Here is a 26659-nt window from a genome sequence, read left to right as displayed (position 1 = left end):
GTGAATGGAAGGAGTTATTAAAAGGTCCTCACCTCCCCCCCTGGGACCGTTAAAGAGGAATTATATGCAACCAAGTGCACTTACAGGACGCGTAAGAGTTATTTCACATTTCTGTTGCAATAAATCCACTTTCCACTACAGTCGTGGCAGGAATGGAAAATTATTTTTAGCCCAGGAAATATTTTTGAGTGCTTTTCATAAGACGTCTTCAGGAAGAATTTTATGAAGAGCTTCAGGTGAGAGGAAAAAAAAAAGAAGAAAATTACTGATTGGAGGGAGGAGGGAGCAAGGGATGAGAGTCATGGGGAAAGTGATTGGGAGGAGACGAGAAGCGCAGGAACGCTGTGACAGCTGACAGGGAGCAGAGCCAAGCAATAACTACAGCAGATATAGCCAATGTGAAAAGATAAATGATGTAATATCTGCATGGATCAATGTCGGTGCCTTCTCTCTAAAAGGGGCTCTCTCTATAAATTTCACAAGAGTTGCTCCAACTCCACGTGCAAACACACACACTTTCACACTGAAATACACACCTTCCACAATTAGAAAGAATTAAGATGAATGGCTGTGAAGTTGGAGTATCTGAAGACCACTCTGTAAATGTCTTCCTCCAGCTGTCCGGTCCCATCACCACGCAGATGGTAGAGGGAGGCGAGGACGAAATCAATTTGTTAAGATAGCAATATCAGGCTAATGAGAATTCAAGTGGCTTGACTTTCGACATGAATCCCATCGTGTCACTATCATTATGAAACCAAGAGGCCATTAACACAGAGACCAGCGTTCTAAAAGTGGAGTCTTTGCTAACAGCTCCACCTTGTGGTAAGGCGAACAATTACACCTGTCAGGTTTATACTCCACTGATAATACAGTAACTAACAAAAGTTGTCGATCCAGAGGAGAAAATATAGTCATATTAGCCTTTGCATGTATATGGGTAACACAATTATATCTTAGTTTGCACCCAGACTGGTGCTTGCATGAATTAACACAATGATTGACACATCAATTATCCATGATTTGGTTTTACTGTATCAGAGGAGGACAATACTTTAAGCCTGATGCCTACGCTGAAAATCTACATGCAGTTTAATGGATGACTCATTTTTGAGGCTGTCGCTGAGATTATGACTTATTGTATTCACAGCGTGAACTCCTACATCAGCTGCCAGGACAAGAAAACTGCCAAAAGGAAATAAAGACAGCAGCAGCTTACACATGCTTTGTGATGTTGCACAGTACTGGTTCGCATTATTGAAGCCACATGATCAAAATACCAAGACAAGTTTGATGTTTCACTTGAGAACAATGTTATGAGATGTGATTATGTATTGAAAACAAAGTACAGCTCGGTAAAAAATATCAGCTACCAATCAGGAGAATAAAAATACATGTTAATTTGTTCTGTGTTGTTTTTACAACAGTGCCTATAAAAGGTACTCACCTCCTTGGATATTTTTTCCTTTTAGTTTATAGAAATCAATCATGATCAACAAAATTTGTTTATTTTTGACAAAGTTAACCAAACAAAAACAGAGCTGTTCAAAAATAATGACATTTTTAAAAAAAAAAACATATGTAACATAAAATAAGTGATTGCATAAATATTTACAAATTTATTTATAAATTAAACGGACACCACCTGGGCACAGTGACTATGTCTCTAGTGATTGTAGTTTAAAGATACCTATGTTCACTGGCTAATCAGACTTCCTGGTTACATTACGTTAAGACTAAAGAAGAGCACAAGCAAATCAAATAAAATTCTGTTGCATTTTCAACTAGAATCCAGGAAAATCCAACCTCTGAGAACAAGCAGAGCACATAAAGGCACCTGTAACTGCAATTGTTGGCAAGCAACCCAAAATGTTCTTCAAAAGCAACATAAAAACCGTAACAATCACACAAGTGCATAAACAAAACATTTTATTTCACTGAACTTTGTTGCAAATTCAGCGTCAGTGTCAACACAAAACATTGTTGCAGTTGCTTTTTTTAACCTTATTCTAAGTCTAAGCTTAGAACACTTTTAGATCAGTCTAGAATAAATATACCATTGATCTATATTTAAATAAGGTTTTCATATAGCTTCCACATCAAAATTATTGTCTGTTGATGGATAGATCTGTGTAAACTACAGAAATGACGGCTGGGTTTCACCAACTTCTGCTCCACATACATTTCACACCTGTCCCGTCTTCTTCGCTGCTCTGTCTCTGTACTCACGCACAGGTGAAACTAGTTAAGCCATTAGTTTGCGCTCAGGCTTCATACCACATTGTATTGCAGTTCATTCTAAAACCACTGGATGTTGCACTTGAGCAACAGGATTTCAGTCCTGAACAACTAAAGCTGGAAGTCAAAAAGCTGTCTATAAGCAGAGTGTGTAACACACTCATGTACAGTAGGTGGCGCTACGCACCTTGAGGCTGTTTGCAATTAGCAATAATAAAAAGGAAGAAGAAGAAGAAGAACCGCGATATATCTGATTTCTTTTTTATATATGTGAGCCTCGCTGAACAACATCAACGAACCTGCTTTAATCTCATCCAACACGTGTTTAGTAATAATGGAGTAGGAGAAAACTACAAAGTACATTACTCCTTGAATCTTCTAACAAAATATGACATCGCACCCAATACTGCATTTTTAAATGCATTTCAGTTGCTATCTTACTCATCTTAAATTGTCGTGAGGAAGTGCCACGGAAACTGAAGGTAAGATATGTCAAACTCAAATGACAAAAATACATTAGAACATATCCATATTTAATATTTTATGGTACTTTTAATTCTTTTGTCACTAGTGGAATGCTTCCGATTCCGAATGAGGCCAAAATGTGAGGTGAAGAGTAAGAAACCTGGACAAAGAGTCCGAAATGCACTAATATGTGATGTCAAAAATCATATATCCCTCACTTAATTGTTTTAGATCATTAAACAAATATTACTCACAATACAAAAGCAGTTTTAAAACCGTGATTTTATCTATAGAGAGGAAAGTAAAAGCCTCCATTTCAACAGCCACGTTATGAGCAGCTTAAGCATTAGCAGCCTGTTTAACATGCTAATTACGTTTAAGTCCAGGCATTGATTGGACCACTCCAAAGTTTACATTCTTTCAGTCCTTCAGAGCACTTTGTGTTAGGGTCCCAAACTGATTGCTCAACATTCTTTTCCAGGACTTTCTCCTATTGAGCAAATTTTCTGCTCAAAAAATTACTGCAAGGTTTTCAGTAGCATGGTAACCCTAAACCATCACAATACCACTACAATGTTTGACTGTTGAATTATGTTATTGTTTTAAAATGATATTGCCAACATTAACAGGGAACTTCCCAAAAGATCTATTTTTAACTCTTAATAATAATCCTTGAGGATCATCAAGATTTTTCTTCTCCTTAATCTTAAGCTTTTTGTAAAATTAGTTTTGGTTTTTCCGTCCTGCAGATGCTATTTTGCCGAGTCTCTTTCTTGGTATTGGAATAATAACCTTAGTACAGGCAAGTGAGATCTTGAGTGGCCTCCAGGATGGGTTCTCAATGTGGTCTCATGGTAATGTTGGCAGGCAAGCACTCCTGTGATGGTCCATCCCTGTTTCATTCTTTCTCTATTTGTGAATAATGGCTCTCACTGTGGATCACTGGATACCATAAACCTTAGAAATGACTTTGCAACCCTTTGAAGACTGGTTTCTGACGTGCTTTTGCCTTCTGGTGTGATGCAGGTGTGTGGGTATGTGAAGATATACAACAAGAAAAGAATCTCTTTCATGAATTTTACTTCCTCCAGTAACTGGTAAGTTGCAATGCCAGCTGAGTTGTTCCAACTGAAGAACTGTGTATTTTTCAGCCTCTGGCCCTCGCACAAACAGCGTTTTGCAGTGCACATGCAGTGAGCTGCAAGAGCCGTAACCACAACAACAGAACATAGGACCTATAAATCTTACGATACTAACGTTGTCTCCAGGGCTGTGTTGCATTTACTGACCTGACAGAGGCTCAAAAAAACCTAAAACTAAATGCAAAACCAAGCATATAGGCTTATAAACAGCTTAACCTTCAATCCCAGGTCTAACTTTTTAGATCTGGGCATGAAGTGTTGCTTTCGGGAATCTTTCAGCCTATTCCATTATGTCATATGAATTGTAATCACATAACTTCTTTATTCTACTAGTGGGAGAGTATTCAGGCTTGAACCCACCACAGGGTTTATTTTCCTTGTCTTTAAAGTGAAGAAGAGTGTCTCTTGTCTTTGGGATGCTGATTAACCAATTATTCTTGTTTAGATGAACTGGTTTGTTTTTTTCCATCCATTTGTGCAGCTGTCGTTTCATTTGCGTTTTAGTGCTCTGCATTCTTTGCTCCAAATTGTTTAGCACAATTTGTTCTTGAGTGTTTCATCCTTGGGGTGAACCACCAATTTGTTTTTGATATTGTTGTTAGATGGAACATTTCCCAGACTGTTAAAAGCTTCAAGCTGTTTTTGTTTTTGTTGTTAAAACCACTGACTGCTGACATGGGCTTACAGCTCATCTGTGTTTGGTTCACATAAGAGTTTAGTCATCTTGAAATTTAAGAGGTTGTGCATTATTTTAATATTGATTGTTTACATAAGTCTCAACTTTTACAAAAAGTGCATAAAGACAGTTTTAGCAGATCTGAGTAACGAGATGTTACGTGAATAATGACATTTAGTTCTGATTTGTCACTGTCATTTTTTATATCGATCTTGGGAATGTCATTTATTCTCAAAAGGTAGCATACCTCATACAGACAAAACAAATAGTTTCATCCTGCTCTGCAGTATGATTGATAGTGACTCATTTTCTTCTTGAATGTCAGATCCAGTCGGCTAGTAGCTCAGTCACAGACTTTTTTTATATAGAGTCAAAATTAGGATGTCACTCTGAAATGCAAAAAGATGGCAAAGAACCTGAAAACAGAGCAGCAGAAGGGAAACTACTTCTTTGTTCCCACTGTATACTATCCAGCACAACGCTGCGTCATTGCAGTGAAAATTAAATGAATGGCCATGTGGTTCAGGCCACAGCTGCCATGAGTAGGGCACTTCCCCCCCACCCCGTAGGTAGGAAAAACAAGCTTAAAGACAGAGCGTGTCTCGTAAAGATGATGTCATCAGTGACTGAAGGGCCTCCTTTTTCATTTGCAGAAATGAGAAGGGGTGGGTGTGTTCTCTTCTGGGCTGTAAAGACAGCTGATGGCATGTAGATACTGGACTGCTTGGTTAGAAGGAAGGAGTTACAGGTTATGCTGAGTGAGGTAAAATGCTGATTTAGAGCGAATGTTGTGCAACGATCATTGCAACAGGAGGAATATCTAAACAGGAACTACAAACTTTCTGTAACATGAAGACTGTGAAAGTGTGAGAGACAAGAAAGGCTTGAAACAAATGGATTGGTTAGCTATTTCAGAGGGTCGGCTTTAAAGGTCCAGCACCAGGAAGAGAGCGAAAGCAAATTGGATAGAAGAGCAGGCACAAAACAGGCTGACTTCACTCTGCACTATTCATCTCACTGAGGACTCAGTGATTCAGCACCATGGGAAAATCCGGTAAGTGGAGACTGCAGTCTGATGGTGGTAACACAAATTAAAAAACTTTTTCACTGATTTACAAGACAGAAAAATCACTTGTGTGATCTCGACAGTTTGCTGGTGTTGAAGCTTCATCATAATGTAGTACAAAAAATATAGTGAACTGTAAAAAAATAAAACAAGCACTAAAAGCTGTTTTTCTGCTCTTAATTTGGCATACTTTGATTACTTTAATTCTTGTTAGGTTCCTAGAAAACAATAGCAGAATCTGTCCTTCTGTTTTAGTTCGTGTAAATATTTGAATGTACCTATTGTGTACGCACTGGAGATTGGGCCAGTGAGTGATAGGCACTGAATAGCCTCGTGGAGAAGGGGGTGACAGCGGGTTGAGGGGGATGATCTAGCAGACGTTTTCTTACTCACGATCTGAGGTCATTCAGTCTCACCATCACAGCTCTGAGGTCATGCATGAGTCTCCTTGTTGTATCGTTATGTTCCTGCTGTCATCAGATGTCTAACTTTTCCCCTCTCTGATCTGACTCCGTCTCTCAGCCTCCAAACAATTTGCTGAGGAGGTGCTGAAATTCCACAACGAGTACAGGAAGAAGCACCAGGCTCCTCCACTAAAGCTGAGCAGCAAACTGAGCAGAGACGCTGCTCGGTGAGATACAGTACACACACACACACGCCCACACACACATTAAATTACAAAGCTAAAGAGAAAAGGTTTATGTTTATCAGTCATCGCCAAAGTTCTATGGTGAACAAAAACATATTAGATACAAACTTAATGTATTCAATATATGTTTCCGATTACAAGTGATATCAATAATTCAACTGCAGCTGTATTAATATGTTCAAATTACAATGAATTAAACTGCATTTCAGTCAATTTTACCAAGCAAACTTAGGGAATATGTATTCTTTTGAGTGAAATGTTTTGCAAGTTCCTCTTTCACAAGAGCTAGTTCAAATACCGGCCATTTTTGTAAAAGGGAAAAAAAAGTCATGTTCACAATTCACCACCTAAATATTCTTAATTAAGTTTAAAACCTGAGAATGAGCTAGATCCTGTTCAGTCATCATGTTTTGTGTGTTTGTGTTTTTTTTCTTTTCAAAAGTTCAAGATATAATATGATTAATGAGCCCAAGATTATTCATGCCACTGGCAAATTTGAATATTTTTTTATTGAACCAATAAGTCAGTTTTATAGGGAAGGAGACGGGTACCTCTCCAAAGACAATCAAACAATATGGAAAAAAATATACATGTTTTTTTTTTTTATCTTATTTAATTTGTGGAATTATTGAAATTACAGCAATCAAACTTTTGTTATAATTGTTGATCAGCTTTTTATTCTCAACTGTAGGTCATGAACTCATTCACCAATCCAGCATATAATGACTCGCATTTGTAACCTGGACTTTCCTCCTTATTTGCATTAGTTCTCTTTTCGTCTTTGCTTACTTCAACTGTCTTTTATAATAACTAATACCTGAAGCAGCTGCTCTCATTCTCTTTTCTAAACTATGTCATGATTAAAAATGTTAACTGACAACTAGTTCATTTAGATGTGCCCGCTATTAAAGCGCTATAAATATTTTTTGTCTTAAATAAATTCCTGATTCTGCTTCAGCTCAATAGACAAAATCTTCAATTGTGTCTCACGATGGCGTGAAAAATTAAATGTCACAGAACCATCAACCTGCAACCTTCTCTGCATCTCTCAAACATAAAAATAGCAACAAAAAAACTTGGTTTATAAAGTTAGTGCTGATTGATAGAGGTTTGGTTTGGTATAGATTCAAAGACAAAAGGGAATATACTGATGTTTAAAGTGAGAGGAGGCATTCATTATCATTATCAAGTCCCCACCATGATAGCAAAGACAGACTGTGTGTGCATAACAGCTGAACTGCACCTGTCCTTTCTCTCACACACAGAGGAGTCTGTGTTCCTGTATGAGAGACAAACTCAAAGTTTGTCCTGGGAGTCTCATCCCAATAGCTTTTTAGATATCAGGCTGTGAGACTTTTTTCAATCCAAAACCAATTATATTGCACAACTCCATGTCATATTGGGGTAGGAAGATATTGTAATATAGCTAAAGCAACAATCCAGGATTATCTTCGTATTTATCTGATGCATCTATAGCCGATATTATACATCTGTAAGATGGGGTTTTTGTTTGTTTCGTTTGATTAAAAAAGATTTCTTTGTAAATAAGATCCTGGATCTCAATGAGAAACCTCGGTTAATAAAACAAAAAATATATATATATAAAAACAAAAGGTACACATTTTTTGGGACATTTAAAAAAATTGCACAGACTGAGAATCAAAATTGCGAAAAGTCTTTATACACCACATGTACCACTGTAACAAAATTTACTACCAAACATTGCAGCAATAACCCATTAATTATGCATCCTTATTTTTCGCTACTTTAAGACTCTCATTTGTGTTTGTTTTGGGGGGTTTTTTGTCTCAAAAAAAAAATAATTGTGGCACAAAATGTTTTGTCACAAAGCATTTGTGGCAATGATGTTTTCTGTTACTAAGCTTAATGAACTTCAGTCCTTTTTCTTTTTTTGAAAAGTGCATAAAAAAAAGACTAAATTCTAATTTTTTAGGTATGCTGAAAGTCTGGCTAGCACAAGAATCCTGAAGCATAGTGTGGAGTCCAGCAGGGGCAGCTGTGGAGAAAACCTGGCCTGGGCTTCTTATGACCAAACGGGTAAAGACAAATAGAACCTAATTTTTATAACATTGCACATATGTTTAAGCTTTGTAGCATTTCTGGTGAAGTTAAATCTATGCATTAGATTATTCTCCCCTTGGTTTAAAAAACAAAAACATGTCAGCAGGATCTGTATGTAGAACCTAAAGTAAATGCTCTGTACTGACTGCCAGTCGGTGCAGCTGAGTAGCTGGACTGTATTTTCCCTCCACTTCAGACACTATGACTCACTGCAGAAAAATGTCAGCACAGGACAAATATTGATAAAACAGCCCAGTAATTACTGACAAAAAAGCATCAATATAAGCCCCATGAGACCAAGAGGAATTTGCTCCAAATGACATCCATTGCATTTTAATGACACATTATTAATCTGGTTGCCCTTTAGACTGATGATGCTTTTTTTAAAATTCATTGCTGATGCAGGGAAGGATGTGGCAGATCGCTGGTATGAGGAAGTCAAGCAGTACAACTTCAGCCACCCTGGATTCTCCTCTGGCACTGGTGAGATTCACACTGTCTAATGTTTTGTCTCATCTCATCTTTTCTTTTCTCTCTCAGTTTGTCAACAGCTTCTTCGCCTGCGATGTCGTTTTGTGTTTACGTGCTGTCACTTTCGCTTTCTCTCACTGTCACACTTGCGCAGGCGTTGGGTGGCTGGTTGTTATTTTTGAGCTAATGTCAGTGTGTGACTTGGTGTCCCTCCAATGGGAAACTGAGGGGAAAGTCACTGTCATATTTATAGATGACAAACGCACATGACTCATCTAGTCTGCACTAATTCTGACACATGGTCTCCTGCATCTTCAAACAGTGTGCGGGTTAGTGTAACTTAATAACACAAAGTGGATCACTCTTAGCCACTGCAGTGATTCACAAAGATTCATGTTACATTTCCTGTAAGAGAAAGACTGGATAAGAACTGGAAGAGGGAAGGGAGACTGATTTAGGGCTGAAAAGAAAATTCCCCCTTTTATAAATGTTTGGAGGAACTTAAGTGCCTTAGCGCACAGCTGCAGCAATTCTCAAACAGAATGTTTTTCACTCTTGCTGCATGTTCATGTGTTTTTCTGTGTTACCTTCAGGTCATTTCACTGCAATGGTGTGGAAGAGCAGCAAGAAGCTGGGTGTGGGAAAGGCCACAGCGTCAGATGGCTCTTCCTTTGTCGTGGCCAGATATTTCCCAGCAGGGAATGTAACAAACCAAGGGCACTTTGAGAATAATGTCCTCCCATCTAAAACTGGCTTCTGAAGAAATATTGATCTCCCTGGACTTTACTCGAGGCCCAAAAACATTTGCTTAGCTTTAAAGGGGAAAAGCTGTCTCCCTTGCGGAGCTCTGGAGAATACAACGGCACATACAACGTGCTGGCTAAAAACCCAAACTGCGATATTGTAGAATTTTTAAAGATAAAACACACTCAGTCCTCTGCACCTATAAAGACCTTTACAGGGCAGAGTGTTCAAATTTCCTAACATTTTGTAACTGTAGATTTTTGCTGTCTAAGCACCATTTTCTTCTAAATTGTACACTAACGTATCGTTTCATGTATTTTTCTCCTTTTTGTAAAAATGAGTTGATATAGAGAAATGGTCACTGACAGGCTGACATATTACCTGGATTTGAAGCTGATGACTGTACATGTTAGGAATGTTCTTTTTTATTGCCCCTTCTTGTTAAAGAAGACAGGGCTTGTGTTGTTTTTCATGTTCTAACTTGTTTTTTACAATAAAGCTGAAAGATTGTCATAACAAAACGCATAGTGACTTTATGATAACTCAACATGTCTAGTCAGTTTGCTTTTGACTACACAAATGTTCTATTAATATTTTCAGAGTCTGTTTTGGTTGTGTGTGTGTATATATATACTATATATATATATATATATATATGCTTTAAAGCAAGCATATTGACTTTAACTTGCATTGAAATAGCATTAGAAAAGAATAAATGCAGGGCTTTACGAAGGCAATAATGTCCACAAACCTTGTATTTTATTGGAGTTTTATGTAATAGTCCAACGGAACTCATGACAAATTAGTGAAATAGAAGGGAAAAGGTCAACTTTTATAAACTTGCTTCAAACTAAAATCTGAAAAGTGTGGCATAAATTTACATTCAGCCCCATTTACTCAGACGTCTCTTAACAAAATGTAGCTAAACAGATTGCCTGCAGGAGTCACCTAATTAATAAATCTAGTCCACCTTTGTCTGATTTAATGCTGGCATAACTCAAACTGTTTTGCAAGGGACTCAGAGATTTGTTAGAAAACATTAACAGAGATCATAACAAAAGTCTAGGAACATGGCAGACATGTTATTCAGAAAGATGTGAAGTTTAAGAAGAGTTGGATTATAAAACATTATTTGAACATTTGAGTGACAAGAATGGAAAAATGGGAAAAAACAGAAAATGCAAAGCTACCAAGACGTGGCCTAAACTGTAGTTTCCATGTGGAGCTGCAGGGATGCACTGCTCAGAACCTTTTGTCATACATTATACAAACCTTTTGTGAAAGACTGGCAAGTTAGCAGTTGAAATAAAGTCACAAGTAGTATAGTTTAAAGTTTCCTACAAGCCATTTAGGAAACACAAGAAATAAAGGCTCTCAGCACAAATGAAACCAAAATAAAAAATTTTGGTCCTGCATACAAATCATTCTGTTTTGGAAGAACTCAACTGTAAAACATGGTGTTGGAAACATCAAGCTGTGGAGTTGTTTTTCATCTAAGCTAAACACAGGACAGTTCTGGAAGAAAACCTGTTAAAGGAGGTAAAACACTTGAGACGGGTGAAATGTTGCTTTCCATTTGCAGTCAGAACTCGATAATTCTGATCTCCAAGTCAGAAAGTGTAAGAAACTCACAGCTACCCCTTGTGGCCGGATTTCAATATGGCCACTTCTCACACTAGCACTGTGGTGGAAATATTTATACAAGACACACTTCTAAGAGTAGGTCTAAAATTAATCTTACATATAGCGCCTTCAACTCTTTACTGAACAAATTAAAAGTGGTGTTTGCTTGTGGAAAGTAAAACTTAAAATGATTACTTAAAATGGTACTGTGAACTATCTATTTGGGCACTGCTGTGTTGAAATCCTGACTTCTTAACTGTAGCACTGTTTCCTTGGCCGCAATGTCAAGCCCAGCTCCAAGTTCAGACTTCAGATTGAAGTATGTTCAAATCAATACCTATAGCAACAATTAGTACCAAAACGTGAATAAACTATCTGGTTAAGCTGGTAGAGGCATACTCCGTTTTGGCTAGAATTGTAATGAATGAAGAGCATTAACTCAGAGGGCCGAATCTATATGCACACCACACCTTTCAGGTTTAGGCTTGGAAATAATTTTTAAGCCAAGTATCCTTTCCATTCCATTTTATAGTTGCACAATACTGAGTCCATCACACAAAAACCCCATAAAATACATTGTTTTGCGGTTCAAACATGACAAAATACTGACTGCAAGGCACCAATTTTTCCCAATTTTTCTAAATGTGGGTCGGTTTTTAGTCCCTTCATAGTAATAATCCTCAGTATTTTGTCAGAGTCCACACTGGAACTTATCTTAGACTTTATTTAGCAGAGTGGGGATGCAACATACAGCAGCAGCGATACAGAAGAGTACGCAGTATTTAGGCTTTATAGGCAGGAACAAGGGAGCTGGGAATCAAACTGTCCTCAGTGCTCACTCACATGGTCAGCTCCTATGAGGAAAAATAAAGAACAAAAATTTAAACAATGCAGAGAAACAAGAAAATCAAGAAAGAAATGTAAGTGTCATTAAACTGAGCATTAACCATTGCTGCCATCTAGTGGACATAGAACTTAACAACAAAGCAGTTTCTCAACTACAACTCTGGGATTAAATTAATTTGTGTTCTGTTTTCTCGTATCAACCTCCTCCCTTTCCCCCTCCACTCTCTGGCTATGACTCATTGTTTTGTTTACCATTTGCCCGCCCTCTCCCAGCCGGCTCCTCCTTCCTCCATCCCTCCTTTGTCCTTACCATGATAGCATTCACAATGTCGTTCTTGTTGTGTTTGAGTGCGCGGATGGCCTTGGCTCGTGACACATTGGCCTGAGCCATCACCAGTTCGATGTCTCTCTGCTCCAGACCTCCATCATCCACCTGATGTGCAGAAAGGAACAAAGCAAGCAATGTTGCATTCAAGATTCAGTGAAACATCCTTGCCAGTTTGACAAGACTGATTTTATTTACCTCTTCTTCCTCCTCTTCACTCTCCTCCTTGATAGTTAGACTTGGTGGGACAGGTGGGGCTAACGGAGAGGGGGAAACAGGCACCTTGAATTTCTCTGCTGCTGCTTTATGAGCCTGCTGAGATAAGTCCTCAATCTGCAGAAAAGAAGAATTGAAGAGAATAGTTAGAAGATGGAAATATAAAGAGGATTTTATGATCGAGACACAAAAGCTTTACCTTTGCTTCTCCAAATACAATATAAATGTCAGACATCGGACTTTTGAAAACATCTGGTCTGGTGATGACAAACAAGATACTCTTGGACTTCCTGATAGTTATTCTGGTCACACCATGGACTGGCTTCAAACCCAGTTTAGACATCGCCTGCAGACAGAGTTTCAGGGTTAGGATCTTAAATAACTACTGGTTTCATTTAAACTTACATCTTGAACTTGAATAAAAATAAAAACTAAAACAGTTAGCTGCATCATATACTGTAGATCTTCAACGTGCATACATCCCTGTATAATTGGCAGGTGTCTGTGATCTAAAAACCACGACTTTGATGACCAATTTTTCACTTGACTAGCAACCTGTGCAATTTGACTTAAAAACAAACAAATTTATTAGGAAGAAACTTAGAACTTTTATTAAAGAGCTGGATCAATGCCTTACACACCTAAAAATCAATAGTATAAAAATGACCCTGATGAATGTGTTGATGAATGACAATTGGCACAAAAAAGCAACATTGTAAAATTAATGTTACATGTCGTGAAACTTGGTGGTAGTATCATGTTCTGGGGTTGCCTTTCTTTAAATTGAACAAAGTTTTTGTCAACATGAATACAATAATAAACAGATCCAAAAACCAGACCGTTTTGATCCAAAACCTTCCATATGAAGATGGATTTCATTGTTCAGCGTCACGGTCAGCCCAAATATATTACAAAATCACATGTTTTCACCAAAGGAATTTGTGGCTCCAAGAATAGAACTAAAAGAATCTGGAGTCGCCCAAAGAGGACTGCGGACAACAGAGTCTGACAGATTTGGAGAACCTTTTAAAAGGAGAGGGAACATATTAAGAAGTGGCACACTGAGAGTTTCCTGCTTCACTTGTCTTCATGACACAATCATAATGAGCAAATAACTTTTGTGAGGGCAAAATGCAGTTTAAGGTAAACTTTGTAAGCTCTTAACTATTAATATGCATCTGATCCTAGTGTGCAATATTGTTAAAATAATGTGAAAACTGAGGCAATAAAATTTTTTTTATCACTGTTAAAACATTTGATCACAGCTTTACACACATCTATACAAGCATCACTCTGACCTTTCGTGCTTTCTTCTCACTGCGGCTCTGTTTTGGTCTGTTCAATCCATCATCTGCAGCAGAAACACACTGAAAGAAAAAATCAGTAATGTTTACTTTTAAAAATCTTATAAAGCTTTTGAGTTTTGATAATTAGTTTCATTACAAAATGTTGGATTTGTTAATACACCAAGAAAAACTATTGTTTTCATTTTGAGCCAATAGGAACTGATTGGCCTTTTCCTTGTAGTAACAACTACAAGGAATAGGTAGATCTTGGCAAACTACAATTTTTGCTTGCAAAAATTGCAAATTGCAATCAAAAATAGTCTATATTGAGCTTTCAAAGCTAAATCAAACTTTGACACCTTAAGATTTGCAGGACAAGAGCAGGAAAATGTAAGTGCATACTGTGACCTATGTTAAGGTAATTTGATTATATGTTAGAGTTTTTCAAACTTTGATTTAACTGTAGATTTTTTTATGTTTATTGTCTTTCATCTCTACACATAGGGAGTACACAAGCTCATATCTAAGCTGTTGCTTTACATTGGATTTTTAGACAGTTGCTAATTTATATATGCAGTCCCAGGACAAGCAAATCAAATATTTTTACAGAGCTCCTACACAATCTGGAAGGCCTGGAAAAGTCTGAAAAAGTATGGAGTTCGGATCAAATATTTTCTAGTAATGAAAAATGTGGTACTGACAAACTGTACTAATTTCTTCTTTCCGCTACTGTCTCCTCCTTTAGTTATTGTGCCCCAATAACTATTTCTTGTTATTGTCCAAAAATAGTTTTCTAAGGAATAAATAATGTTATTCTAGAATAGTTAAAATTTGTAATGATGGGTTTGTTAAAATTGCTGATAATATTTGATCAATTCTGTGTGTCTTTTTTGTTGTAAGCCCATGTTGTTTTATGGTATTCTGTATTTATTTGCTTTATAACACAATAAAAAACAAGGAAATTATTTTCGCTTATAAAGCCTTTAGATGGACTTACCGGTGGTTCTGATGGTCTCAGAGGCTCTAGCTCTTCCAGATCAGGCATCGAACCTTCACTCTCAGATTCATTACAGGAAGCCACAGTGGAACCTAAAGGCAACATGTCCCAGAAAAATATTCTGTCACAGTGGTGCAAACTAGATATATAATGCCATTTAAACCAGTTCTTTGCTTTATCAGTGCTATGTAATTATTAACATTCAACTAAACTAGCATCAACAAAACCAAAGGCAGACAGAAAGTCTGGGTGTGCAGCAGAAAACTAAGGGAATTCTGGATATCTCTTTATCTCACTTGAGAAATAGGAAACATAAGAAAGAAACTCACTGTTATTTTTAACAGATAGATCAATCTCTTCACAAATGTTGAGGTTATGAGTGATTGAACAGCCTGACTGTCTGCCAGTTGGTTGGCGATTAGAGAAGGGTTGGATTTCTCGCTGATCTGCTGGGTCAGACTCATTTTTCACTGATCCATCTCTGTCTTCCTCAGCTTCCCTAGGCTTAGACATGTGACCCCGCTGCAGCCGTCCGCCATCATGCTTTTTGTCCGATTCTTCTTCAGTCGCACTAGCACCTTACAGGGAACAAATTAATTAATATGCATATTCTACAACCATTTGAACATTTTCTAATTCATACACATAAGGCCAGAGGACGATTTTGTTTCTCTCTTTTCTGAAAAAAGACTGCCTATAAGTACAGGGCCAAGGAAATTTAAGTTTCAAGTGTCTTCACTCACCTCTGGAAATGTCTTGGGGGAACCAAGTACAACCTTCCTTTATCTGTTTCTGAGACTGAGTGTTGAAAGTAGACTCTGAATTTTGATGAGATGACGCTTCTGGAACAACTACTGAATCTAGATTTCCAGTTTCTTGGGTAGCTTGGGACAAGACTACTGGCATGACAGTGGGCAATTTGGATGAAGAGACACTTTTAGATGATGGTGTTGAACAGACATCAGTGACCTCTGGGGGGCTGTTGTTGGAGGAAATTTCAGAACCAGCAGACTTAGGAGTCATAGACTGTAAAGATTCTTGTTGCATGGAAATAACAGGTTGGGATTCCTGAACAGGTGTGGAAAGGCCATCCATTGACTCTGTTGAGGCACAAGGTAGGGAGGAAGAGGGGCATCTCGTAGCCTGAGCGTATGAGATATTTTTCTGAGGTTTGCTGGGACCTGTATCTATGTTGTTATCATTAAGGTCCACAGTAATTTGTGTCTGACTATCAGCTAATGGTCTGTTATCAAGTACTTCTTGTTTCTGCTGTAAATCTTGGTTCATTGCCATACTTGGACTGAGGTTATCTCTCGTACCTCTGTTTAAATTACATTGTTCTTGTCTTAAAACTTTTTCATCAGGACTGCCATGATTATGCCTCTCCGTCTGTGCAACAGATTCAACTTTGTCTAGTCCAGATGTCCTCTGCTGAAAGTCAGAGGATGAAAAGTTGTTAGCATTGTAGTCTGTCTTAGTTTTAGTAATATGTGTAACCCAGTCTGAGTATCCATCTCCTGAAATGTTTGGTAGAGCAGGAGCTTTCTTTGGTTCTTGAACAGACTCAGGGCTAAAGTCATTAAGACCACCCGTCTGAGATGCCCTATTTCTATTCTGCTTCCTTCTCTTCCCTTTTGTAGAGGCAGTTTGGGTATCTGTGCAAGGTCCAACATTTTGTGTGAGCCTCTCAAAGGGATCTGAGTCATTCAGTGCAGAAGAGGACCTATTTTGACGTTCTTCCACCTTATTTTTTTCATCACTCCTTTGTTTTTGTTTGACTTCCACCCCTTCCTCCCATGAGTTACAAACAACACCATGCTTTCCTAACAAGGCATCTTTAGTCTTTGGTTCATTCGTACTTCTGGTAATTTCAGCACTGACTTCACATTTTTTTTGGTTGTGTCGCTGATGTGACAAATCTGTGCCATCTTTATAGGTGCTTCTCAGTCTGGCGATGTTAGATGTGCATTTTGCAGGGAAAGACCCAAATGATCCCTCTGGCAAAGAAAATGCATTACTCCCTAGAGAGATTGACTGATACTGTGTAGTAGAATCACATCTTGACTCAGCTTTACATGGTGAATCAGGGTTTTTGAGTTTTGCAGCTCCATTAGGCTGAGTGTCAGATGAGGCAATACAAACTCTATCTTTGAATAATAGTGTTTGTTTTGTGTCTGGTGCTTGGTTTATGTGATCCTCTGTTGGTTTTTGTTCTTTAGGAGTTCTGTCAGAAGTCTGAAGAGGCACCTCTTCAAGTGGAATATTAGACACAGAGTCTTTAATAATGACACTGACGCTCTGGTGTCTCATTTCATCTGACAGAGCATTCAGACTCCCATACATGCCTTCATTCAAGCACTCAAAGTCAGTTGAACTCTTCCAGTTGTCTTGCATTTGTGTTTCCTTGTTATTGTTATCATTGTCTGGATTCAAATTACTAATGTCCTCTGGAAACCTGGCACTTCCATCCTCTCCTCCCCCTGCTTCTGAAATCTCTTCAATAGATTTCCAGTGAGCGAGGTTGGACTCAGAAATCCCCTCTTCAACCAATTCTTTATCCAACATTTGGACATTCTTTCCACTCTCACTGTTGTAATCTTCCTCATCCAGAATAGAACTGAGAACATTGTCGTAGTTTTGACACAGTTCGCTGCTCATATTAGAAACCAAAGCCGTCTCTGTCCTTTGGCCTTCTGTATCACACATTAGAAGACTCTCTGCCTCTAATTCATACTTCTTACCCAGGGACAAAGACAATGATTCACCTGCTCCCCAGACACCAAACTCAGACCCTGACCCAAATCCCAGGCCAAGCCCCAAACCCACCCTGGCATCACACCATGCCCCAGTTTCAGGGACGATATCTCTGCTTGTATCTGTTTCTGAATTTTCTCTTTTGGGAGATATTGCAAGGGGAGAGTGTAAGGATCCAACAGCTCCTAGTACCCCGTCATCTGTACCCAAAGTGTTCTCGCTTAGGTTCTCCAGGGAAGAGTCTCTCGGGCAATGTTCAGGTGTCAGGGTGAAGTTGTCACCAAGTTCTGAAATGATTTCTGTGGAAGTAGAAACAGGGATATTACTGGGATTGGAATTTGAATCTTTAGGAGAGGACAGAACAACAACACCCTTATTCAAGTCATTGGTAGGAGTAATAATATTCAGTGGTGGAGAAGAGTCACTTGATTTAGACTCTACACTTTCAGAATCAGCTGGGGCATACTCAGTACTTTGGCCAACCTTGGTATCAGAGTTGCTATTAGGACCTGACCTACACACAGATCTCCCTTCTACCGGCACATCGTATTTACCACAGAAAGACTTTGACAGTGCAACTCTGCTTGCTCCAACAGTTCTTTGACTTTCAGAATGGCCATGACGAGGCTTTATAAGCAATTTGAAAGAGTCCCTTTCAGGTTCTTTTGTGTGCTCAGTTTGATCACAAGGTAGTTTCAAGGCAACAACTTTCATCTTAGGATTTTCCTCAGGTAAATCTTTTGTATTCTCCTCCACAGACGTGGTAGAATGAGAAACATTGATGTAATCAGTTTCAGAAGCAGGTGATGCAGGAACTGCAGCAAGGGTAGTGAATAGATTAGAACAGGGATTCTCTTGAGGCTCCACAAAAGGGTTTAAAATAGCATCAGTACTTATCTGGCTTTTCCCTTTATTCTCAACAAGTTGTTCTGAAGTTTGAACTGGTTGCTGGTTATGTGCAAGTTTATCTGAGGTTTCTGTTTCATCTGTTTTAGTGGTAGATTTGACATCAGGATCAGGTTGGTGTTCAGGGCATATAGGCACTTCCAGGGGTGTTGGTTCTAAGTCGTTACCTTTTGGGTGGGCTACAGAGCTTTTAGACTGATGGTTAGATTGAGACTGATCCACTTGTGTGTCCATGTATAGTTGTGTGTTCAAAGAGCCCTGTTCAGCCTCTGGTTGGATTTCAGCTGGATTTGAACCATCTGCGGGTAGAGGTTCTAGGGATTGTGCATGCCTCTCAGTGCTGTATAAACGTTCATCTTCCTCCCCATTATAAGAGGCCGAATCTAAAGAGTCATCTGTATCATCTTGGAAGCAGAAAGATTCATCCAACCCTTCATTGATTGATGTTTCTGAAAGTGAATGAAGGAAAGAAGTTGAGCTGTCCTCAGCCTCATCTTCCATAGCTTTGCTATTGCACACATCGTCATCTTCTTGTTCTAATTCCTCCTCTTCTTCATCTTCTTCCTCTTCTTCCACAACCTTTACCTCTACTTTAGCTTCCTCGTGTTGCATGTTTGCATCCTCAACTTTATCTTCCCCTTCACTATCAGGTGTGGAGTCAGCGATCTGATCATTATAATTGTAATCATTATGATCCTCTTCATCATCTTCATCATCATCCTCTACATCTGCCTCCTCCTCTCCTGCTGCATATGCATCAACATCCTTTCTTTCATTTCTGTCATTGACATCTATGTCATTTTCTTCTTCTGTGGGGAAGAGGGTGATTTCCATTGAGTCAGCCTTGAAGATTAGGCTAGTGTGAAGGGGAAATGAGATGAGGGAAGCAGGTATCATCATTTCATCATCTGGTATATCATCAGAACATGCAGCTTGCGAGAGTATGAAGGAGCTTGGGCCAAGCCTATCAAAGGCTCCAGGGCAGAAGGCATCCGTGGGGAGCAGCGGTGAATCTGGGCTGAAGCTGGAGGATGCCACAGTCATGTTCTCTGTATCAGGGGTTAAGGTGGTGGGGGAAATATCTGGGTTGGCCTCCATTTGACTATAATGTTCTTCTGATAAACATCCCTCCAGATTTAGTCTCAGGCCTGTCTGCATGTGCCTAGAGTACTCTGTTCTGTCAACAGTGTGCTCCTCTAATGGGTAAAATGAACTTTCTGATTCCCCTTCATCATCCTGGGAGTCACTGCTGCTACTGCTTCTTATAGGGAGTGCACTCTCAGTCACCCAGCACGGACGACACGTTTCCCTGGAAATCTTGACCTCCTCCCCTTTTAGAGTCTCATCTTCCTCAGGAATCACTGTGTCTGCTATACCTATCCGTGAATTCATAACAAAATCGCTAGGGTGGTACAAGCTGAAGTCTCTGGCCCTATCGTCCTCTCGTTCTGGGGCTGATCGAGCCTTCTCCTCTGCAACCTCATCTGCAATTTCTGACAATGAACTCACAAAGCAAGCAGGGGCCTCTTGGGTTTCTTCCACAAGGAGCAAGTTAGGAGAAGTGGATGGGGAGGTGGAGGATGTATAAGAGGATGCCCAACTGCCTCCCTCTGCTGTAATGTAAGAGCCAGATGGAGAAGTGAGAGGGGAACAGAGGTCCTCACTGTCAGATGGAGAACCAGGAGAAAGAGGGGATGCGGGGGAGCCAGGGTAGGAATGATGTTTAAGGTGCGAACAGCGGGTGACCATTTTGATTGGAGTGGATGGAGCGGTGTAGTAAAGTTCTGGGTCAAGAGATGAGGGAATGCCAACTCGTAGGGGGTCAACAGGACAGGCTGGCTCAGTGAAGGATAGAGCAACTGGACAAGACAGATCTGAAAAAGGGAGTGAAGGCACTTCATCTACAGAGAGGGTCTCTTTGTCTTTCTCATTGCCTGTTACTTCGTCATCAGTTGTGATTGGTTTCGGAGAGGAGGGAAAAGTGTTTGTAACTGAGGCCTGTACATGTTGTGTTTCCTGATTCTCTGGATTTTGGGGAATTTGTGATTGGATTTCCTCATTGTTGGTTTCCTGTTTTATTTCTTTAGTCTGCAGTTGAGGACATGGAAAACTTGGGAGATACGGCAAAGGGATGGCCTGAGCTTTGAGCTCAGTGGTGAGTTTTCCTTTCATGACTTCTGTTGTTTTGAGTAGCGTCTCTTCACCCATCACCACTCTGGTGTCGATAGTCTGTGACCCTGGATAGTCACTTTCCACCTCAGATCCAGTCAGGACCTGTTCATAAGAAATTAAATATAAAACTACAGGTCACAAAGGTATCTCACAGCATCCATGCTGCAAAATTAGAAACACTCGCACAGCTTGTACCTTTATTCTTTCCATCTTTACAGAGATGTGGCGGCCACATGGACCATGACCTCCCAGTTTTCCTGACAGTCTGGCTGGGTTGATGCGATTATCGGACCCTTCAGGCTGTGGTCTTGGAGTTCCAGAGGAACTAGGTTTCATATGAAACACTCGTGGACCAAATGGAGAGGTCGACCCTGGGAGAAGTTTCTGTGGAGTGCTAGGAGAAGGACTTGATCCACTGTCATTTGGTGAGGAACCACTGTCACTTGGAGGGGAGTCTGTGGATGGATGTCTTACCATGCCTGAAAAAAACAAAGAATTTGAAAACACACATTGTTATTAATGGGAAAAACAAAGTTTTAACTAGAAAGAATCAAAATCCAATTTTAGGAAGTTTTGAGAAAACTATGGACTTAGCCCGAAAATTTGAACAAACACTGATAGGTATTTTTCCTTTCGAACCTAAATAAAAGAAAGAACCACAGACAACGTATATGAATTTCATATCAAGCTTTTGCAAAAGGAGAAGGCTCTGCCAACTTCTCCTCCGAGCTGTTCACAGAGCGTTCTGATCTGCTTTCAGATGAGCTCCTGTTTTTATTGTCAAAGAAGAACAGGCAAGGGGGCAGTCAGGAAAAACAACAGAGGTCGTAAACCTTCTAACCCAAACAACTAACAACCCAGTTCCAGATGTGATATCTGATCAAAGGTCTGAGCCCGGTTCAAATCTCGGTCAATACCGTCAACAAAACAAAATACGACTGCTCACAGGTAGTTACTAAATTAGGAGGTGTTCTTGCAAAAGGATTTAAGGTCTGAGAAACTCAGTGTTAACTATTTCTCGTGAAGTTGAACAGACAGTAGTGACCTCCAGGTCAGTTCCTACACACATAAGGAAGAGAACACTTTAAACAGAAAATCACAATGATCTATAGGCTGAATGTGAACTAAAGTAATAATAAAATGATAATACCAAAAAATCTCTAACAAACACAACTTACAGGACCTGGTGTTGATGAAAGATGGATGTTAGTGTTGTTTAAGTGTTCTACTCAGATAAATCTTATCCTTCCAGGTCAATGATATTTTCGGTATGTCTTAAAGTGTCATCGGGATTCAAAAACTAGTGAGATGAAATGCCAGGGTGGGTGAAGCAAATTGGGTCAGAGACGACTGAGTGAGCAGACTTTTGAATGTTCATGAACAGAATAAATTTTGAAATTGAAAAATTAAAATAAAGAACCATATCGGTTTTGCTACTGCGTATCTTGAAAGATCTCTTGCTGAGAAAGTGTTAAACTGAAACAACACACAACAACAAGAAATTAAAGTCAATTTTCTGATGAACATAACAGTGTTCATTTTCTCTCTTAAGAGCGCTATTGCTACAGTGATTGGCTGTAGAACCACCACATACAAGTGGTTCTGCTCAGTCATAGACACAAACACACACATGGGATTTTCTCTGTCAGGAGCACATATGTCAAATCAAATCGACCTCTGTTCTTCAAAAAACATCATCTATTGTTTTCTTGGTCTTTAATTTCAGGGATTCCATGCTGCCGTCCTTCCCTCCCTGGGATTGTGACAGATGCACACATCAGCACTTAGCAGTTCTTCCTGATTGTTGCCACGTTACTATGCGAAATGTGTGTTTGTGTTTGTGCTGAGTCATCCCCTAGAGACAGAACTGGTGAAAAAGGTGCACATTACAGCAGGCACAAAAAGGCAAACCCAGTGCAACATTTTAATGTGCTCTGCAGCCTGGTTTCTTAGAAGACGATGGTCCTCAGATGTTTTCTCGTGTTGATGCATGCCAATGATTTGATCCTTCTTAAACAAACTAATATCTTTACCAACACCACGGGATGAATCCTTTGACAATGGTTTAAGAAATGAAAAGCTACTCGTTCCATCAGTTGGGGTTAAATAATGTGTTGCCAGCTGGAAGATAATTGTTCATGCAGTAATTATCAAATTAAAAGAGGTTTATACCAATTTACCTAGCTAAATCCAGGTGGTAACTTTTTTTGGCCAGGTAGTTTTCACTTATTTGTCAAATACAAATTTCAAAAGTGGATAAGTGAGAACTTAATTTGTCATCGCTTAAGGAGGAAGGAGACACATAACAACAACACAGTGTGTGTAATTATAATAAGTTGTTCATAAAATGGATAAGCAATGTCAAACTTATAGGAAACAAACATTAACATTGCAGAACGAATGCAGCAATGGTTTTGAACTAGAAAGAAAAACATCAGAAGTTGTTCTGCTTCATAAAACACTACAACTGGTTTTATTTTTTTTAGTTTATTTATTATTTTTTCAGGTCTGAAAGAATGCAGTAAACCGTGTTCCAGAGTTGCCATATGAAAAGCAGGCCGCAGCACACTGAAGCTGCGTCACATAGGCTGCAGCGCCGCCCCCCAAGGGGAGCCTCTATTTCAGCTGCTGCTGAGAGGTTGTGAGATGAAATGTAGACACTCCACAAACATCTGAGACTCCTTTATCTTTCGGATCATTTGGATGTTGAGAAAAAACAGACTGTAATCAGGAGAAGAATTTATATGAAGTATATCTATAATAAGAAACAATGCTAAGCAGGCAGGAAGCTTCCGTTATTGTCCCACTGAGCCATCATATGCACCACATCATTTGCTTCAAGTTCAAAATGTTAAATAGTCCAAGAATTTGTCAGTGTGAGGTGGTGTTTGTGTGTTGCAGAGTGCGCTGTCGTGCTGCTGTGTCATGTTCCCGTTACGGCTGGGGGAAGGGAGGAACTACTGGGCACTGCTTCACTCTTACAGGCCTATGAAGCAATGGACGGGTGAATGTAAAGAGATGGTAGACTATGAGGTGAGTAAGAGAGCTTTAGAAATGGGGCTCTAATATGAATGAAGTAAGGCAATCACACAAGGGTTTTGAAAGACTTTAGCTAGAATTTAGTGGAATATATATTTGATATTTTTGATAAAAGGAGTGAGGTAAGTTGGGAGGATGTTAACACCCTGGAGTTGGAAAGACGGTCAACATGCAGTTTAGTCAGGAGGCAAACGTCCATCTAAATAAGATCGTCCTTAAGCTGCACATGTCAGAGATAATCCAGTCTTTAAATAAGTCTTCTCCATCCCTCTTACAAGCTCTTTCTTCTCATCTGCCACACTTTCTGCTCCGCACACTCAACATTTAACTTGATTCGTTTTACGCTACTTCCTCACAGTCTCATGCCAGTCTCTGTCTGTGGTTTTATCTCCAAGCTTAATGACCTCATCCGTATCCTCTCCCCTCTCCCAGAGCTCCTACCTGGTCCTGGAAGTCCCGTTTCCTCGCTTCCCAGGTCCCGATGCTTGTCGTCGGGGACAGATCTGTGCGTGCTCTCCCCCGGCATGCTTCTTGATGGCTCTGACGCAACAATATACCATGTAGCTGGAGCAGGCAAGGTGAACAGGGAGAGTGAAGAAGGAGAGGAAGGAGAATAGAGAAAGGGAGGGGAGGGATCTGAGCGCAATCCTGTGGTCAAATCTTCCCTGCAGCACGTGTGTGAGACGGAGCGAGGCAGACAGCTAGAGCGAAAGACTGAGAGTCAAAGATAAAGGGTGTGTGGGCGTGTGTGTGTGTGTGTGCTAGGTCCTTTCTGTGGTGCAGCACAGTGATGCTGCTGTGGTGGGTGTGTGCTTTAAAGCCTCCTCACGCCACTTATCTGAATATGCGTGTATGTGTGTTGAATCTGAGAGGTAGCTGCAGTATTCTCTCCTGATGCCCAGTTCCTGCTTTCTTCCCTGCTCCCCCCACCCTACTGCTCCATCCTTCCTGTATCTCCCTCCTCCCTGCTCCCCCCTTTTTTTTTTGCTTCAAGCCAAGCCATGACTGGATCTTAGAAGATGATGTCAGCAGATTTGTGCTAATTCCTCAGTGCTGCCCCCAAGCTTGAAGGAAAGGACCAGTACTGCAAAAACAAGAGATACACAGGGTGGGTGGTTTCAGGGAAAGCACAACTGAAGAGGAGAAATGGAAACCAAAAACACAAACTGTCCACAAGATGCATGTGAAACCCTGAAGTATTCCCCTCATTAAATCCTGTGCCTTTTGCTCTAATTATGTCCAAAAGGAGACAAGAGGGAGGACATGTCCTCAGAGCGCTGTTACAGCATAGTGCCCTTCATCTTTAGCTCTTGTCTGAATACTTTTATTTACATGCAGTGTAAAACAAAAACTGCTCCAAGATACCAACAGCATAACAAAAACAATTTTTTATCAAAGCATCAAAAATCTACATCCAGTAATTGGGCTACATTTGCTCTACCATTTCTTGTGCTAATAAAATAGAGAACAACCTTTCATGATCGACCAAGCAGGGGAGCCTCCACATAGTTTCTTAAAGGGATTGCCAAGTGGGGGCCACAAATAATATTGGGAGATGCACCACAAAGCCATAAGCCAGAACAGAACGTCAGGAGATTTGGTTATGTTGTCATTAAATACTTGTTTCCTCTGGAACAATATCAAGGATAAAAAATCTTTAAAACCTAAGCACAAATCGATAAATTAATGGAGCAAAATATTGTGAAGCGTTAAAACAGGGTTCCCATAAAAGGAGGCTATGAGTTCTCTACACAACCATCCAGACCTGTGCTGCATGTCCACACCCCTCTCCTTTCTCTATCCAAACCCTTCTGGTTACTGCAAACACTCACCAGTCTCGCAAAAGCCTTAAAAATCTCTTGCAACATTTTAGTTATTTTTTTTGTCCTTTTATATCGTCCTCCCTATTGGTGGCGCCTATACTCTAACATCTAATTGAGCCAACCTATAGTACTAGCAGAACTTGTAGCTTCTGGAGGCTTAGGGCTCCTGGCACATCTGAAATCTCATATGACAAATTCCTAAATCTACTAGTTGTAAGCCCAGAATCCACAGAGGAAAAAAAGCAGTGAAACTGCCTTTTGTTTTTTTAAAAAATTAAAGCTTATCTATTAGTAACTCAGAAACTAGAATGATCAAAGAATTGAAGGACTTAATCCGTAATGTAGCAAATCAAGTATAAAGGTCATCATCTAAATATGAATCAATAGAAGAAAATCATTTTTATTAACTGAGATTTGGTTAAGAAATAAAGTCCTGAAATTACTATCTTCTATAAACAGTTTTCTTCTCTCCAATGATAAAATCAAATAATACCAACAGGCCAGAATGCTTTAAAAACAACATTTTGGACATTTAGGATAAACTGATTCTGTGCATGAACATGCCCTGGCACTGAGGCCTCATATAGTTATAGAAACACAAGGCTTTACAAATATGGAGCTTTTTTTATCAATGTGTTTTTCTTTTTTTAATGATAGTGTTTTTATATGTTTGGTCTATTGAACCTTTCCATATCCAACATCACCATGACGATATCAAATCGCAGTTACATGAATTACAGAGTTAAACATTTCTTCAAATATTCAACTTAGGATTCAGGAAACATAGTTTATCTAGATAAGCTTCATAGTGTAAACATTTTGTGTTGTAAATATAAAAATTTTTTAGAAAGAAAAAAGTTAACTTACAGAGCATATTACAGAAGGATAAAGATAAAAAAGGTTTATATTTATCTTCTTTATCATTCTGTAATATGCTCTGCAAGTTAACTTTTTTCTTCTCTTATGAGAGCTGTTTTGAATAAAGTCCTTTGAAGATGATGCAGAAATTGCAGTTAATTATCCATAGCAATTATAGCATAAAGCAAGTATACCTCAGTGTAGATCAAATCTAGTCTCGATACAGATCTGTAAATTATCAACACACCTCCACTTGGTTTTCTCCATTGGTTAAAAACAAT

General features: G+C 39.3%; 2 protein-coding genes across 2 annotated transcripts; one reads left to right on the top strand and one right to left on the bottom strand.

The window, feature by feature from the left end:
• Positions 1 to 5010: 5010 nt before the first annotated feature.
• On the top strand, positions 5011 to 10054 carry glipr2l (GLI pathogenesis-related 2, like). Its single transcript, XM_032557091.1, has 5 exons — positions 5011 to 5575; positions 6110 to 6218; positions 8191 to 8294; positions 8724 to 8801; positions 9383 to 10054. Exons 1-5 carry the CDS (start codon positions 5563 to 5565, stop codon positions 9547 to 9549), a joined length of 471 nt encoding a protein of 156 aa, XP_032412982.1. The 5' UTR covers positions 5011 to 5562; the 3' UTR covers positions 9550 to 10054.
• Positions 10055 to 10270: 216 nt separating this feature from the next.
• nacad (NAC alpha domain containing) lies at positions 10271 to 24603 on the bottom strand. Its single transcript, XM_032557082.1, has 10 exons — positions 24139 to 24603; positions 20854 to 21137; positions 15570 to 20760; positions 15156 to 15404; positions 14827 to 14918; positions 13842 to 13910; positions 12743 to 12889; positions 12526 to 12660; positions 12313 to 12435; positions 10271 to 12010 (listed from the first exon to the last, which is right to left on the bottom strand). Exons 1-10 carry the CDS (start codon positions 24221 to 24223, stop codon positions 11996 to 11998), a joined length of 6390 nt encoding a protein of 2129 aa, XP_032412973.1. The 5' UTR covers positions 24224 to 24603; the 3' UTR covers positions 10271 to 11995.
• Between the last annotated feature and the right edge of the window lie 2056 nt (positions 24604 to 26659).

This window comes from Xiphophorus hellerii, chromosome 3, assembly GCF_003331165.1.
Source record: "Xiphophorus hellerii strain 12219 chromosome 3, Xiphophorus_hellerii-4.1, whole genome shotgun sequence".
Taxonomy (NCBI): domain Eukaryota; kingdom Metazoa; phylum Chordata; class Actinopteri; order Cyprinodontiformes; family Poeciliidae; genus Xiphophorus; species Xiphophorus hellerii.
The sequence above is the reverse complement of the archived record's forward strand: the minus strand, read 5'-3'. Positions and strand labels throughout refer to the sequence as shown.